The 16,010-nt window shown below is 43.1% G+C and overlaps 1 protein-coding gene across 1 annotated transcript in view; it reads left to right on the forward strand.

Annotated features, from left to right (window-relative positions):
• Positions 1-11,425, forward strand: part of apip (APAF1 interacting protein) — a 55,979-nt gene extending 44,554 nt beyond the window's left edge. The window contains exons 4-7 of the mRNA XM_043706272.2: positions 2,412-2,529; positions 7,491-7,626; positions 8,625-8,792; positions 8,873-11,425. Coding sequence (XP_043562207.2) covers positions 2,412-2,529; positions 7,491-7,626; positions 8,625-8,792; positions 8,873-8,972 — 522 coding nt within the window. The 3' untranslated portion in view covers positions 8,973-11,425. The remainder of the gene's footprint in view (positions 1-2,411; positions 2,530-7,490; positions 7,627-8,624; positions 8,793-8,872) is intronic.
• The last annotated feature ends 4,585 nt before the right edge of the window (positions 11,426-16,010 follow it).

Below are 16,010 nucleotides of genomic sequence, written 5' to 3' on the forward strand. Positions count from 1 at the left end.
CAGAAAATTATGGTGAACCCTCCTGCTTTTCTTTCCCTTGTGCTGTCAGATCTTATATATCCATCTGAAAGGGCCTTTTTCCCATCTCGTCTGAAAATCAGCATTCCCTCAGACTACAATCTCTGTAAAGTGCCAGTTCTATTATGTACTCAGGTGTGTGGAATAAACTTAAATCTACACCTTCTGACTCAGTCAAAAACATTACCTCCTGAAAGGCAGCTGGTAACACCAGCCAATGACATGTCTCTACAATATTTCATATCTTCCAAGAGGAATTCTCTCCTCGGCTAGCTGTATTGCATTTTGGAATTTTGCGTTCCAGAGAAACCATATCAAAGATTGAAGAGCCTTTAGTTGGCAAGGTTACTTGGGCTGCCATAATATAATCTTGTGAAAGCATGCTACAATGATAGCAATGTTTCTGGAAGAGCAGGGAAATTCACGCAGCATCTTTTCTCATTTTCACATTATACCACATATCTGCAGTTGGCAGAAGTTCCAATTTGTGCTTTAATAATGCTGAATTATGACAGCCTCATTATTCTAACAAAAAAGCCAAAGTCTAGCTAACCAGTGTTATTAACAGGATCTTTCTCTGCACAAGTGTTGGCATCTCAACGAACCAAATATTGAAAAGTGATTTAAAATAGTTTTTTTTTCATGTACTATTGAACAGCAGAGCAAAGGGCTTGTACTTAATGAGGCTGCCTGGTTAATTATATGCAGCAATTTACACTCTCATCCTGTTGATATTGTGTGGGATGAACAAGCCCCAGGTTCAAATGCAGAGCACCTTTTCCAACCTGCTGCTGAGAGAATGATTAATCTGCATCTGCTGCAATAATTTGAGAAGTCTGCCAAACCTAAATGGTTTTAAAAGGGAAAAGTGCTGGCAATACCCATTGGTTGAATTGGTACCCGTCAGAGACAAATGAAGTGTCAGGTCAATGAACTTTCATCAAAAAGAGAAAAATTAGAAACCTTATAGAACAGAATTGTCTTTATTGCTACATGTACTCCAGTGTAGAAATACAGTGAAACCTTTACAATGGCTGCCTATTATGGCGCCATCTTAGGTACAAGTACCTTGGTACAAATCTTGGATAAAACAGAGGAATAAAAAGTAGTTTAAAACAATAAGTCAGAAGTAAGAAATTGTTAAAGGATTGACATTACAGTAAGGTACAACATTTCAGATAAACATTACATTCTAGCAGCTCAGTGTAGGGCCTCAGCAAATGCTCTGACTGCCTGTGCCAGACCGCCTCGCTCCAGTCCAAGCATGAGTCCACTCCATACCGGCACTCAGCCTCTCCAAGATAAATTTCAGGACCGTATCCCACACCCGAGGCTCTGTTCCGGGCCTCGCAGCCGCCTGCTGCTGCTCCAGGATTCACCTCTGGGCGTAACGGGAGAGAAAGAGAAAAAAACAGGCAGAGCAGAGGAGCGTCCTACTCTGCCGCCATATTGCTGGAAGTGACTGCCTGCATTTGGCCCAAATCCCTCTAAACATAGATTTGCAGCAAGTGAAAGGGAAGCAGGGTGGTGTGGGGAGGATGGGGAAAATTAAAAAAAGAAAAGAATGTATGAATGGATGGTAGGAAAGGAACATTTGATGGTCCTTCTCTCTTAAGCATCATGGTAGAGTTCTACTTCCCATCACTTTGCAATGCACTAATTTCTGCATGCAACCGCTCTTCTCCCTTTCTGTGACCTTTAATGTGATGCCACCACTAAACACATCTTCCCCTCTCTTTCCCTTTCAACATTCTGAAGAGATCATTCCCTCTCCAATACTTTGATGCACTGCTCAGTCATCCCCAACAACCTATCCCTTTTTCCTATCATGGTCTTCCATGCAAGGACAGGCGGTAATGAACCTTCCTGTTTACTTCCGAGGTTTTCACCATCTGAGACATCGATCAATCCTTCCAAATGATATTTACTTGTTCTTCTTTCAATTTATTATACTGCATTTACTGCTCACATTCTAGTCCCAATATTGGAGAGACTAAATGTAGATTGAGTGACCACCTTGCAGAACACCTCTGCTCAGTCTGCATGCATGATTCTAAGCTGCTTGTTATTTCAAATATCTACCTTGCTGCCACTGATCTCTGTGTCCTCGGTTTGCTTCCAGTGTAACTCAACCCAAGCTCTTCAAATACATCAGTGTCTTATAGACCCTTAGGCATTTGTTGTTTTGAAGTTTCTATGCTCTGTAGTTGAACAAACGTATTGCATGTGTCTTGCTCGTACTTTATGGGAAGAATCACAAAGTATAATGCACAGAATGTGTACTGTTTTGCAAGAGTTCAGCTTCTGCCACTCACACAGCAACTCTCCAGATCAGAATCAATTTTCACTGTCCTCTGTCCAATCTTGTGTTCCTAAATTCTGCTGTCTTGCAGCCTGGTGACTTGTTTGTCTGTGACATAAAAGAACGTGACATCTCTGGCCCTCCACTCTGGAAGAAGCTGAAGAAAAGCCAATGCACCCCCCTTTTTATGAATGCCTACACCATGCGAGGTTTGTGAATAAAATCTTCCAGAACACTTGATCTACATATTGGTTCTGAACATGGTTTCTCCCATCTGATTTGCATATTCTATGAGTGAGTGTATGCGGTTTCTTGTTTTCAGTAGACAAAACCAGTGAGCTGGCACACTGCCTCTGAATGGGAATGGACCCATTCCGAATGGGTGTGTATGCATGATCCTCCACTACAATTCCTCACAGATGGGATGCCCCACTGTCCAGCAATAGCTGAAAAATTCAGTTTCTCCATTTCTGACCATTTGGTAGAGTTAAAGGTACTCAAATATATAATGAAAATATTTTGAGTACGACTGTGTTTGATAATATTGAAGTCCCATAAAAGTGAGTAGTATGTTTCCCACATTATTACCAAAGAAAGTGCCGACTCCTCTTCCAGGTTTGTACAATTCTGCAGAGAAATACAGCTCCTTTCAAGAAGAAAATCTGACCCGGTTCAACTTTGCTGGTCAAACACTGCGAAAGTGAATGTATCTATTTACCAAACCTTCACAAACTAGGTTTGTCGGTTTCTCTGATGACCAACTGCACACTGTCCTCTAACAGCCTGTGAATGTTTGTGACTTAGATTAAAAAAAGATTTGAGCTTCTTCCTCTTTTGCTTTCCTCAGCCCACATCTTCAGCCGCCGAAACCCTTAAAATTGCTTTTACCAACACAGACTTGACTGCCCAACACTCTGTTTGCTAACTTCACAAATTTGGTTCTCATTAACAGTGCAAATCTCCACCTATTGATATCCATTCTGACATCTAATTGCCAATTCACCATGAATTTCACTGATATGCACTGATTCCTCCTCATTATGGTCTCATTCCTTTTAAATGTAAGCTCTTGTATGGCTCTGTCCCACTACTTCCAGCATTTGAATCAGCAAAATGCTGGAAGTAGTCTAACTATTGTCTAATGATGACCACGAAACCATTGTCGATTATTGTAAAAGCCCATCTGGTTCACTAATGTCCCTTAGGGAAGGAAAATGCCAGATTTACCTGGTCTGGTTTACATGTGACTCTGGATCTACAGCAATGTGGTTGACTCTCAACTGCCCCTTGAGCGACTAGTAATGATCAATAAATGCTGGCCAGGCTCATCCTGTGAATGAATAATAAAGTTTGGGGGAGAGTTTCTCTCTGCCTGTTTTATCAATTCTTTTCAAAATCCTAAGACTCTCAACCCTCCAGGGTGTATAATATGTTGTCGCCTCACAGTCTGACCCCTGAAGCTCGGGTAATAACCTGGTGAATCTGAGCTGCACTCTTTACAAGGCTTTCTTAGTGACCAGAAATGTGTTCACATTCCAAGTGTGCTTTAGCTAAGGTTTTGTACAGTTATAGCAAAATCTTCTTCCATTAACTTCTTAGCCCTCTGTTCTTTTAATGATCTGTGTACATGGACCCTAACTCTCTCTGGACTTCCACGCCTCCCAACTATCCATCATTTGATTAATATCTTTTTAAAAAATCTATCCTATTTGGTTAATTTTGGATGACCTCACTCAGTCTGTTAAAATGTATGTGTCGCAGTTTTGTCTATTCGCTCACTACATCAATGCTCCTTTTTAAGTTCATGTATCTCCTTAAACTACTTTGTATTAGGTAAGCTTAGATACTTGGCTTTCTATTGTGGTAAGTAAATCACTAACACAGTAGAACCCCGATATCTGCGGGTTCTGTTTCCACTCTTTCAGTTATCTGCGGTTTACCATGGCCCAAAAATATTGCATGAAACATTGCAGAAATAATTCCAGGGGGCTGCCGGGGCAGTAAGTTTCCCATTTAAATGATAGGGTTCAATACTATGCCCGGTTTTGGGTAACTGAGGTAGGTCTTGGAACGTATCACCCGCGGATACGGGTGGACACCTGTACAGTGCCTCCCAAAGTTCTTCCCATTGTGATCTAATTGAGGTGCTTGAAGCTTGCTGTGACCTGTGAGAGCAGTCCAGGATTGGGTTTCAGGACCTGTCACAGGAGGGGCTGGGGTTACAGAGAGACCTCTGATAGCAGGGGAAGCTGTTTAATGCAGAAAGTTTACCTGGAGAAACAGTTACCTTGCCACTAGGTGTTTCCTTCAGTGCAGGATTCATGCCTCAAGGACAGGGCAATCAGGGTCATGCCCTCCATTGTAAAAAAACAAAGGATTTAAAAGTACCACGCAACTGTTAGCTGTCAGTCCGAGCTCCATTCATTGCTGCCTCAGAAATTGCAGCCTCACATTTCCACTGCTGAATCCCTGAGAGTCATGCCCCACAGTTGGGAAGCCCTGCATGAATAACTCGAGTGTATAGTTTAAGCTCCAGCAAACGTTCTTGTGAAACCACTAGCTCCATCCTTCCAACTTAACCCATTAACCCTACTATTTTCTCCCTTCTAACCAATCTCCTGATTAGGTTGTTATTTAGCCTTCAATTCCACAAGCTTTGATTTTAATCAGCATTGCCACATCATTGTTTATCTTAGCTTCTATTCAACTCAAATACATCTCTTCAGTCTAGTTTTCCTAACCTTTTCCTCTAGGCTTGGTTCTGTTTTGTGTCAGCCATTTTGTGAAATGCCTTGAAACATTCACATTATTATGTATAAAAGGTGTTATATAAATGTGAGTTATTTCATTCATAAAGGAACATTATTAGAGTCATAGAGATGTACAGCAGAGAAACAGACCCTTCAGTCCCACTTGTCCGTGCCAATCAGATATTCTAAACTAATCTAGCACCCGGCCCATATCCCTCCAAACCCTTCCTATTCATATACCCATCCAATGCCTTTTAAATGTTGCAATTGTACCAGCCTCCACCACTTCCTCTGGCAGCTCATTCCATTCACGTACCACCCTCTGCGTGAAAAAGTTGCCGCTTAAGTCTCTTTGATATCTTTTCCCTCTCAACCAAAACCTATGCCATCTAGTTCTGGTCTCCCCCACCCCAGGGAAAAGACTTTGTCTATTTATCTTATCCATGCCTCTCATGATTTTATAAACCTCAAAAAGGTCATCCCTCAGCCTCCGACACTCCAGGGAAAACAGCCCCAGCCTGTTCAGACTCCCCCTATAGCTCAAATCCTCCAATCCTGGCAACATCCTTATAAATCTTTTCTGAACCCTTTCAAATTTCACAACATCTTTCTGATAGGGAAGGAGACCAGACTTGCACGCAATATTCCAACAGTGGCCTAACCAATGTCCTGTACAGCCGTAACATGACCTCCCAACTCCTGTACTCAATACTCTGACCAATAAAGGAAAGCATACTAAACACTGCCTTCACTATCCTATCTACCTGCGACTCTACTTTCAAGGAGCTATGAACTTGCACTCCAAGGTCTGTTTATTCAGCAACACTCCCTAGGACCTTACCATTAAGTGTATAAGTCCTGCTAAGATTTGTTTTCCCAAAATGCAGCACCTCACATTTATCTGAATTAAACTTCCACCTGCCACTCCTCAGCTCATTGGCCCATCTGGTCCAGATCCTGTTGTAATCTGAGATAACCTTCTTCACTGTCCACTACACCCTCAATTTTGATGTCATCTACAAATTTACTAACTATACCTCTTAAGCTCACACCCAAATTATTTATATAAATGATGAAACGTAGTGGACCCAGCACTGATCTTTGTGGCACTCCACTGGTCACATGCTTCCAGTCTGAAAAGCAACTCTCCACCACCACCCGCTGTCTTCCACCTTTGAGCCAGTTCTGTATCCAAATGGCTAGTTCTCCCTGTATTCCATGAGATATAACCTTGCTAATCAGTCTCCCATGGGGAACCTTGTTGAATGCCTTACCGAAGTCCATATAGATCACATCTACTGCTCTGCCCTCAATCCTCTTTGTTACTTCTTCATAAAACTCAATCAAGTTAGTGAGACATGATTTCCCATGCACAAAGCCATGTTGACTATCCATAATCAGTCCTTGCCTTTCCAAATACATGTACATCCTGTCCCTCAGGATTCCCTTCAACAACTTGCCCACCACCGACGTCAGGTTCACTGGTCTATAGTTCCCTGGCTTGTCCTTACCACCCTTCTTAAACAGTGGCACCACGTTAGCCAACCTCCAGTCTTCCAGCACCTCACCTGTGACTCTCGCTAATATAAATGTCTCAGTAAGAGGCCCAGCGATCACATTTCTAGCTTCCCACCAAGTTCTCGGGTACACCTGATCAGGTCCTAGGGATTTATCCATTTTTATGTGTTTTAAGACATCAGCACTTCCTCCTCAGTAATATGGACATTTTTCAAAATGTCACCATCTATTTCCCCACATTCTATATCTTCCATGTCCTTTTCCACAGTAAACACTGATGCAAAATACTCATTTAGTATGTTGCCCATCTCCTGCGGCTCTTTGATGCAGATTATAGAATAATTCCTGCAACACAACAGCAGAGGCAGAGGAGCAATAAACTGTCACTGCTCAAGCTTTGGAGAACACTCGGTATGACAGAACTGAAGCTCTGCAACACATGTCAATCTGTTTATTTTTCTACTAGTTATTACGGGAAGGAAGCAACAGCTTTTGAAGAGCTTTTAACACATTAAGACATCAAGTTACAGGATAGTGAGAGAGGAGAGGTTTAGGGAGTGAGTTCCAGATCCCAGGGCCTAGATACTGAAGACAAAGTCTCCATAGAATGGACAATGAAAATGGAGGGGTTTTCAAGAGGTCTGAATTAGAAGAGCAGATTCTGTCAGATTGCAGAGTTGGAAAATTTCGGAGATAGAAGCGGATGAGGTCATGAAGGGATTTGACCACAAGAATGAGAATTTTAATTTTGAAACATTGCCAGATATTATGACTCTCGGGAATGAATGCCCCCTTATCTACACCAGCTTTCTGTATTGTCTGAGTGAGATGTTTGTGCTGCTGGTTCGGTTCCATGTCTGTATGAAGGGAGTCCGTATGAAGTGCTGATTATAATTTTACAGGATCTGGAGCAGTCATCCACACACACTCCAAAGCTGCTGTCATGGTGACTCTCCACTTCCCAGGAAAGGAATTTCAAATTACACATCAAGAAATGATTAAAGGAATCAGGAAATGTCAGTCTGGAGGCTGTTACAGGTACTGCACTCCTCAGCGAACATTAATCTAGTCTTGTTTTGCTTCGTCCTGCTGATGGGCCACACAATATTGTTCTCATTTTGTTTTAATATAGCAGCAATAACTTGTGGGTAACATCGTGGGTAGAAATATTGCTTTGCATCCAAACCCTGCCCACATCCAAATCATGTCTGAAGTGATGGTGTAAGCCAAGTTTTCTCCTTGCTATTGGGAAAGCATTGACAAACAGTTTGTATGGCAGAGCTTAAAATTGAGTTTTGTTATGTGATTCACTTCATAAAAATGACCTGGATGGGACAATGCACAGAAGGCTTAGCAAAATTAATTTCAGGAATGTCTTATGAGGGGGCTGTCTTTTGAGGACATGTTAGTTATTTGCACCATGCTGTCACACAATGAAGTCCTCTGTGCTAATAATTATTATATAATCAAGGTACGGAAGAGGTGAGACAAAATGGCATGGAATCCTCCTGGGAGTGAGAGAAGGTTGAAATAAGTCAATGTGAAAGCAGTTTCATTTTATGTTATTCTCACCCACAGAACCAAATGAGTTATTAAGTTAATAAACATAATGACAATTGATTTAGCTGCATGTTAGTAAAGGAACTGAAAATGCATTTCTTCGTAGAAATATAAGAAGAGGAGTACGCTATTCAGCCTGTTCTGCCCATTCAGTGAGATCATGGTGATCTATGATCCATACACCGGTCATATCCATTAATATCTTTGCTTAACAAAAATGTATTTATCCCAGATTTAAAACTACCAACTTATCGGGCATTAACTGCTGTTTGTGGAAGGGAGTTTCAAACCTCTACCCCCCTTTACATTTCCTGTAAAGTTTTCACTGTATTCATTTGAGTACACATGACAATAAAGCTAGTTCATTCATCTTGTTGAGGTTACTTGGCAATGCGAAACGATTACCCAAATTTAAACATCAGGCTAATGGTTTCTTTGTTTTATCAAACGTCACTAAATGTTTTTGTGTTTGCCAGATATGATGAGCTGCTGGTGGTTCCTGTCATAGAGAATACCCCAGAGGAAAAGGATCTGAAGGACCGAATGGCACGTGCCATGGAGGAATACCCAGAATCCTGCGCTGTACTGGTTCGGCGCCATGGCATCTATGTATGGGGGAAGACATGGCAAAATGCTAAAACAATGTGAGTGCAGTCTGTGCTGGTTAACCTATTTCAGTGTCTCTGAACAATGCACTTTAACCCAATTGCGTTTCCCTCCACAGGTGTGAGTGCTACGATTATCTGTTTGATATAGCTATACAAATGAAACAATGCGGCCTTGACCCATCTCGCCAGCCAGTGGAAGAAAAGGGCATTGTCTAAGATAGCTCTATCAGGAAATACCTGTGGTCAGTTGCAGAGCTACATTGTAAATCTGAAGACTTGTGCCTCATATGACTCTATGAACTTTACAACCTGTCCTACTCTATGAACAGAGCTCAACTACAGCACGGATGAATATTCACGCTGATGTCAGATATCCATGTGTGGATTGTTTCAGGCAACCTTTGCCATGGTCTCTTAATCACTGACATTCAGACTCAACAAAATTGAATATTTTACAATGACTCAAGTCCAAAAACTGCGCTCTGGCATAAGCGCTAACAAAACTCTTATTAGGAACATCTATCCCAAGTCCTCTGCATTCAATTATCATGCAGGTCACTCTTTAGGGAAAGTAGTCAGTAAGTTCTTTTCTCCAGGTAACTTTAACCTAGAGCATAGCTGAGTGCTAATGGTACCGCATGGTAAACCAGTCTAATTCTCAGGTTAATTTTCTGGGGAAAAAAACCAAGATTGATGTCATCTCAGCTGGATAAGTTTACCTTCAATCAGTTCATATCTCAGTGATGGTAACAATGAAACTATCAGACTGTCATGAAATCCTATCTGTTTCTTCACCGTCCTTACCTGGTTGGGCCTACATCTGTCGACAGACTGATAGCAATATGGTTGTCTCTTAACTACCCTCTGAAATGACCTTGTAAGCTGCTAAATTATAGAACCTCTACAGAAAAGTTGAACAAGAATAAAACCAGTATCAACCCAGACTCTGGAAATGATAAAGGCACACCTTTCCCTGTCAACCCTCGGTTGTCCTCACCATTAACTTGAGGCCTGCACCAAAATTGAGAGAGCTGTCCCACAGCCCATTCAAGCACATATAGAATTATACCTTGGAGAAACTGTCACAGACTCCTCCGTCAGGTTTATAGCCATGATGGAATTGGTTTGGGAGACCTCAACACTGACTTCAGAACCCATGACGTCTCATGAGGTCAGATCAGACGTGACCAAGGAAAGGAAACCACCTCCTGATTGCCACCTACCTGTCCATCACCAAGATTGACTAAGCTGGTGAAGTCCTAAAAGACACCTCTGCCAAACCAGGCGGTTAAAGAGCCAACAAGATGGAAAAACCTACATGGCCTCACGCTCTTCGATTTCCCTGTCACAGATGAAACTGTGAGTGCAATGCACAGTCTTTGTGAAGATCGAAGTCCCACCTTCACCGAAGGTTCATTCCCCCCTACTCAGACTTGTTTCAAGGATAGCAGGACTGTCCTATGAGGAGAAATTGGGAAAACCAGGCCTGTGTACTACAGCACTTCAAATTTGACTTCAATAGAAACCTGGAATTAAGAGTCTAACGATGACCATGAAACCATTGTCGATGGTTGAAAAACCCTTCTGGTTCACTAACATCTTTTTAGGGAAGGACATTTATCTGGTCTGGTTTACATGTGACTCCAGACCCATAGCAATGTGGTTGACTCGTAACTGCTCTCTGGGCAATTAGGATGGGCGATAAATGCTGGGCAAAAGTGAGGACTGCGGATGCTGGAAACCAGAGTTTAGATTAGAGTGGTGCTGGAAAAGCACAGAAGATTAGGCAGCATCTGAGGAGCAGGAAAATCGATGTTTCGGGCAAAAGCCCTTCATCAGGAATAGAGCTGGCCTAGCCAGAGACACCCTCATCCCACAAATGAATTTTAAAAAATAAATAAGTAAAACTTCTAGCATCTTGGAGTTACCATTGGCCATAAACTGTGATGAGCCAGTAGAATATATATACTGTGGTTATGATTCTTCAAATCCTGTCCTCAATCTCCAAGTTAGGGGTGTGATGGAACACTCTTCATTTACCTGGATAAGTTGCATCTTCAACAATCCTCAAAAAAACCTAATACCATTCAGGATAAAGCAACCCACTGATTAGCAACCCTCGACCATAGTAACTCACGGTGGCAGTAGTGCGTACTTTCTGAGTGTCACTGTAGCAACTTGCTAAGTCCCTTTTGACAGCACCTCCCAAAACCATGATGTTTGCCACCTTAAACGACAAGAGCAGCAGGTGCAATGGAACCACACTGTCAGCAAGTGCCCCTGTAAGCCTTTAATCGTCCCAACTTGGGACTAATTTGTCACTGGATTAAAGCCCGAGAACTCCCTTCATAACAGCACTGTGGTTGTACCTATATCACACAGGCCGTAGTGGTTCAAGAATGCACCTTTAAAAATTTGAATAAGACGTACTAGATATGCCAGCAATGCCCATATCTTATGAAAGATAAATCACTGGTTTAACATTAAGCTAAGACTTAACTGGAAATTCAACTATAGTTTCACGCATGCAAATACTGAATCTTTCTGAATTGTTACGATGCATGTTGTTAGCTTGGATTTAATACCTTGAGTATAATTGGAAATAAATTTTTGATTATTTTTAAAGGATTGAAAAGATGTTATAACATGGTTGTAGTGTAACTGAGTTAACTGCTGGTGTTACCAATGCTGTCGCTTCTTCCAAGAATTCAACTCTATAAGACTTTTCTAGGATTCTGCCAGGTATTTCTGCCTCTATCCATTTGTAATGCACACATGATACTTAGTGCAAAATTCTAAGTCAGTTAGAGGACTACCCTCATTGTGGAACAGGAGAATGTAGATTCTGTTACACAGCTAGAGAGGGTTCAGAAGAGATTTACCAGGATGTTGCTGAGTATGGAAGGTTTGAATTATAAAGGGGCGGTGGCACGGTGGCTCAGTGGTTAGCACGGCTGCCTCACAGCACCAGGGACCCAGGTTCGATTCCAGCCTCGGGCAACTGTCTGTGTGGAGTTTGCACATTCTCCCCATGTCTGCGTGGGTTTCCTCCGGGTCCTCCCACAGTCCAAAGATGTGCAGATCAGGTGAATTGGCCATGCTAAATTGCCTATATAGTGTTAGGTGCATTAGTCAGAGGGAAATGGGTCTGCGTGGGTTTCTTTTCGGAGGGTCGGTGTGGACTTGTTGGGCCGAAGGGCCTGTTTCCACACTGTAGGGAATCTAATCTAATCAAAGTTTGGATAGGCTAGCACTTTTTTCACTGGAGCATAGGAGTTTGAGAGGTGACCTTATAGAGATTTATAAAATCATGTGTATAGATAAAGTTAATGGTGTCTTTTCCGAAGGGTTGGGGATTTCAAGAATAGGGTGCATAGTTTTAAGGTGAGGAGAGAGATTTAAAAAAGACATGAAGGACAAATCTTTTACACAGAGAGTGGAATAAACTTCCTGAGGGAAGTGGTGGATGTGTTCACACTTAAAACATTTCAGAGACACTTAAATAAGTACATAGATAGGCAAGGCATGGAGGGATATGGGCCAGGAGCAGGCAGGTGGGACTAGTTTACTTTGGGGATTATGTTCAGCATGGACTGGTAGGACCGAAGAGTCTATTTCTGTGCTGTATGACTCTAAGTACATATATTTACATCTTTAGATAAGTGTTACCAAAGAACTTCTATTTCTATAACTTTCCCAAACTGAGAATTGCTTAAAGCATTTTACCACCAATGAACTTCTTGAAAAGTATGGTCATTTTTCAAGTGTAAGAAACAGGATAGCCAATCTGAGCAGCAAGCTCTCCCAAAATAGCAGTAAGTGGATACAGAGTGCGATTCGTGGTATTGGAGGGACAAATATCGACCGGGACACAGGGTAAATTCCACCACTTTCTGTTCAAATAGTGGAAGGGGGATCTCTTATTCTGCTTGAGAGGGTCATAAGATTTCAATTTCTCTGACCATCAGACTGTCAGAGAAATTACACTGCACTACAGCTTTCCTGCCTCCAATGAATAGAGAAGCCAAAAAGGAGGAAGTGAAATATGTGCTGCAATAGCCAATGACAGAAGGACCAATGATGAGATGCCGAAATCCAGCCCATCATCCCATCAACCAGATACCTGGGAGCCTGACAGCTCGCTAATGGCAACCACAGATAAATATAAAAACAACATGAAAAATATGTAGTAACGTTGATTTGATTAAGGATTACTGTCCTCGAGAGTTTGAACAGCAAAATACAGAGAAGGACATCAGCTGGGCTCATTCCTTGCTGATGCAATGATGAATGATTTACCCACACAGACCTATGGATGTGATACCATCCCATTATGCAGCATGTGGTTGTCTATCAGATTTGTTCTTCCATCTCCCCAGCCTCCAACATAATCACGGACCTTCTCCTTTCTTCCTGTACTCTCTCCCTTCCAATACCTTAAAAACCATGGCATTTCTGTCTGTATTCAGCTCCAGCCACAGACCTGAAGCATTTACTCGATTTCACTGCACAGACATTGCCTGGTCCACTGAGGTTTTTCAGCACTTACTATCTATCAATGATCTATAGCAGAGACAAAACTTAAAACACAAATAGCTGATCAATCGGGAGAAATACCACAAAGTTTGAAAGGGAATACTATTGTTTCATCTAGGTAGTAACGGGAGGATTCTAGCAGTTGTGCCAGCAATGGGAGAAACATCAACATCACTGGGGCAGGAACAGGAGAAACAGCAATATCACTGGGTTAGGAACAGGAGAAACAGCAATGGTCACTGGGTCAGGAACAGGTGAAGCACCAATATCACTGGGTCAGGAACAGGAGAAACAGCAACAGTCACTGGGTCAGGAACAGGAGAAACACCAACGGTCACTGGGTCAGGAACAGGAGAAACACCAACGTCACTGGGTCAGGAACAGGAGAAACACCAACGGTCACTGGGTTAGGAACAGGAGAAACAGCAACAGTCACTGTGTTAGGAACAGGAGAAACAGTAACAGTCACTGGGTTGGGAACAGGAGAAACAGTAACAGTCGCTGGGTCAGGAACAGGAGAAACACCAACGGTCACTGGGTCAGGAACAGGATAAACACCAACAGTCACTGGGTTGGGAACAGGAGAAACAGTAACAGTCGCTGGGTCAGGAACAGGAGAAACAGCAACATCACTGGGTCAGGAACAGGAGAAACACCAACGGTCACTGGGTTGGGAACAGGAGAAACAGCAACAGTCGCTGGGTCAGGAACAGGAGAAACAGCAACGGTCACGGGTCAGGAACAGGAGAAACACCAACGGTCACTGGGTCGGGAACAGGAGAAACACTAACAGTCACTGGGTCGGGAACAGGAGAAACACTAACAGTCACTGGGTCGGGAACAGGAGAAACACTAACAGTCACTGGGTCGGGAACAGGAGAAACAGCAACAGTCATTGGGTCGGGAACAGGAGAAACAGCAACAGTCACTGTGTTAGGAACAGGAGAAACACCAACATCACTGGGTCAGGAACAGGAGAAACAGCAACAGTCACTGGGTCAGGAACAGGAGAAACTGCAACAGTCACTGGGTCAGGAACAGGAGAAACACCAACGGTCACTGGGTCGGGAACAGGAGAAACACCAACGGTCACTGGGTCGGTAACAGGAGAAACAGCAACGGTCACTGAGTCAGGAACAGGAGAAACACCAACAGTCACTGGGTCAGGAACAGGAGAAACAGCAACAGTCACTGGGTCAGGAACAGGAGAAACAGCAACAGTCACTGGGTCAGGAACAGGAGAAACAGCAACGGTCACTGGGTCAGGAACAGGAGAAACACCAACGGTCACTGGGTCAGGAACAGGAGAAACAGCAACGGTCACTGGCTCGGGAACAGGAGAAACACCAACGGTCACTGGGTCAGGAACAGGAGAAACACCAACGGTCACTGGGTCAGGAACAGGAGAAACACCAACGGTCACTGGGTCAGGAACAGGAGAAACACCAATGGTCACTGGGACAGGAACAGGAGAAACACCAACAGTCTCTTTTAACTTTATATATTTCTTTACTTCCCTCGTCAGCCACGGCCGCCCATGCCTCCTCCTGGGATCTTTCTTCCTTTTAGGAATAAACTGATCCTGCAACTTCTGCATTATACACAGAAATATCCGCCATTGTTCCTCCACGGTCATCCCTGCTAAGGTATTACACCACTGAACTTTGGCCAGCTCCTCCCTCATAGCTCCATAGTTCCCTTCATTCAACAGAAGTACTGTCACTTCCGACTGTACCCTCTCCCTCTCAAATTGTAGATTGAAGCTTATTGTATTATGGTCACTACTTCCCAATGGCTCCTTCACTTCGAGGTCTCTGACCAATTCTGGTTCGTTACACAATACCAGATCCAGAATTGCCTTCTCCCTGGTCGGCTCCAGCACCAGCTGCTCTAAGAATCCATCTCTGAGGCACTCCACAAAGTCTCTTTCTTGAGGCCCAATACCCTCCTGATTCTCCCAGTCTACCTGCATGTTAAAATCCCCCATAACAACTATAGTGACTTCTTTGGGACAGGCCAATTGCAGCTCCTGATTTAACTTACATCCGACATCCAGACTACTGTTTGGTGGCCTGTAGATGACTCCCAAGAGGGTCTTTTTACCCTTAGTATTTCAAAGCTCTATCCATACTGACTCTACATCCCCTGACTCTAGGTCCCCCCGCGCAAGGGACTGAATATCGTCCCTTACCAACAAGGCCACTCCACCCCCTCTGCTTGTCAGTCTGTCCTTACGATAGCACGTGTAGCCTTGAATATTCATTTCCCAGGCCCTGTCCACTTGAAGCCACATCTCAGTTATCCCCACAATATCGTATCTGCCAATTTCCAAAAGACCCTCAAGCTCATCCATCTGATGTCTAATGCTTCGTGCATTCATGTATAGTATTTTTAATTTGTTACTGCTCTCACCCTTCCCATCAACCCTTATTTCACTCAACCTTACAGCATGATGCCTTTCCGAGTTTTCTGCCTCCTTGATACAGTTGTCTTTCTTGAGCTCTCTTGTTCTAACTTTCCCTTCAATTTCCTTTTTAAACATCCAGCTTGTCCCCTCCCCCCCCCCCGCTACTTAGTTTAAATGTAGCGGTGTTGCAGTAGAAAACCTGCCTGCCAGAATGCTGGTCCCTAACCTATTAAGGTGCAAGCCGTCTCTCTTGTAGAATTTATGTTTACCACAAAATATACCCCAGTGATCCAAGAACTTAAATCCTTGCT

This window comes from Chiloscyllium plagiosum, unplaced genomic scaffold, assembly GCF_037043375.1.
Source record: "Chiloscyllium plagiosum isolate Xiang-an unplaced genomic scaffold, Cpla_swu_hap1 HiC_scaffold_18, whole genome shotgun sequence".
In the NCBI taxonomy this organism is placed as follows: Eukaryota; Metazoa; Chordata; class Chondrichthyes; order Orectolobiformes; family Hemiscylliidae; genus Chiloscyllium; species Chiloscyllium plagiosum.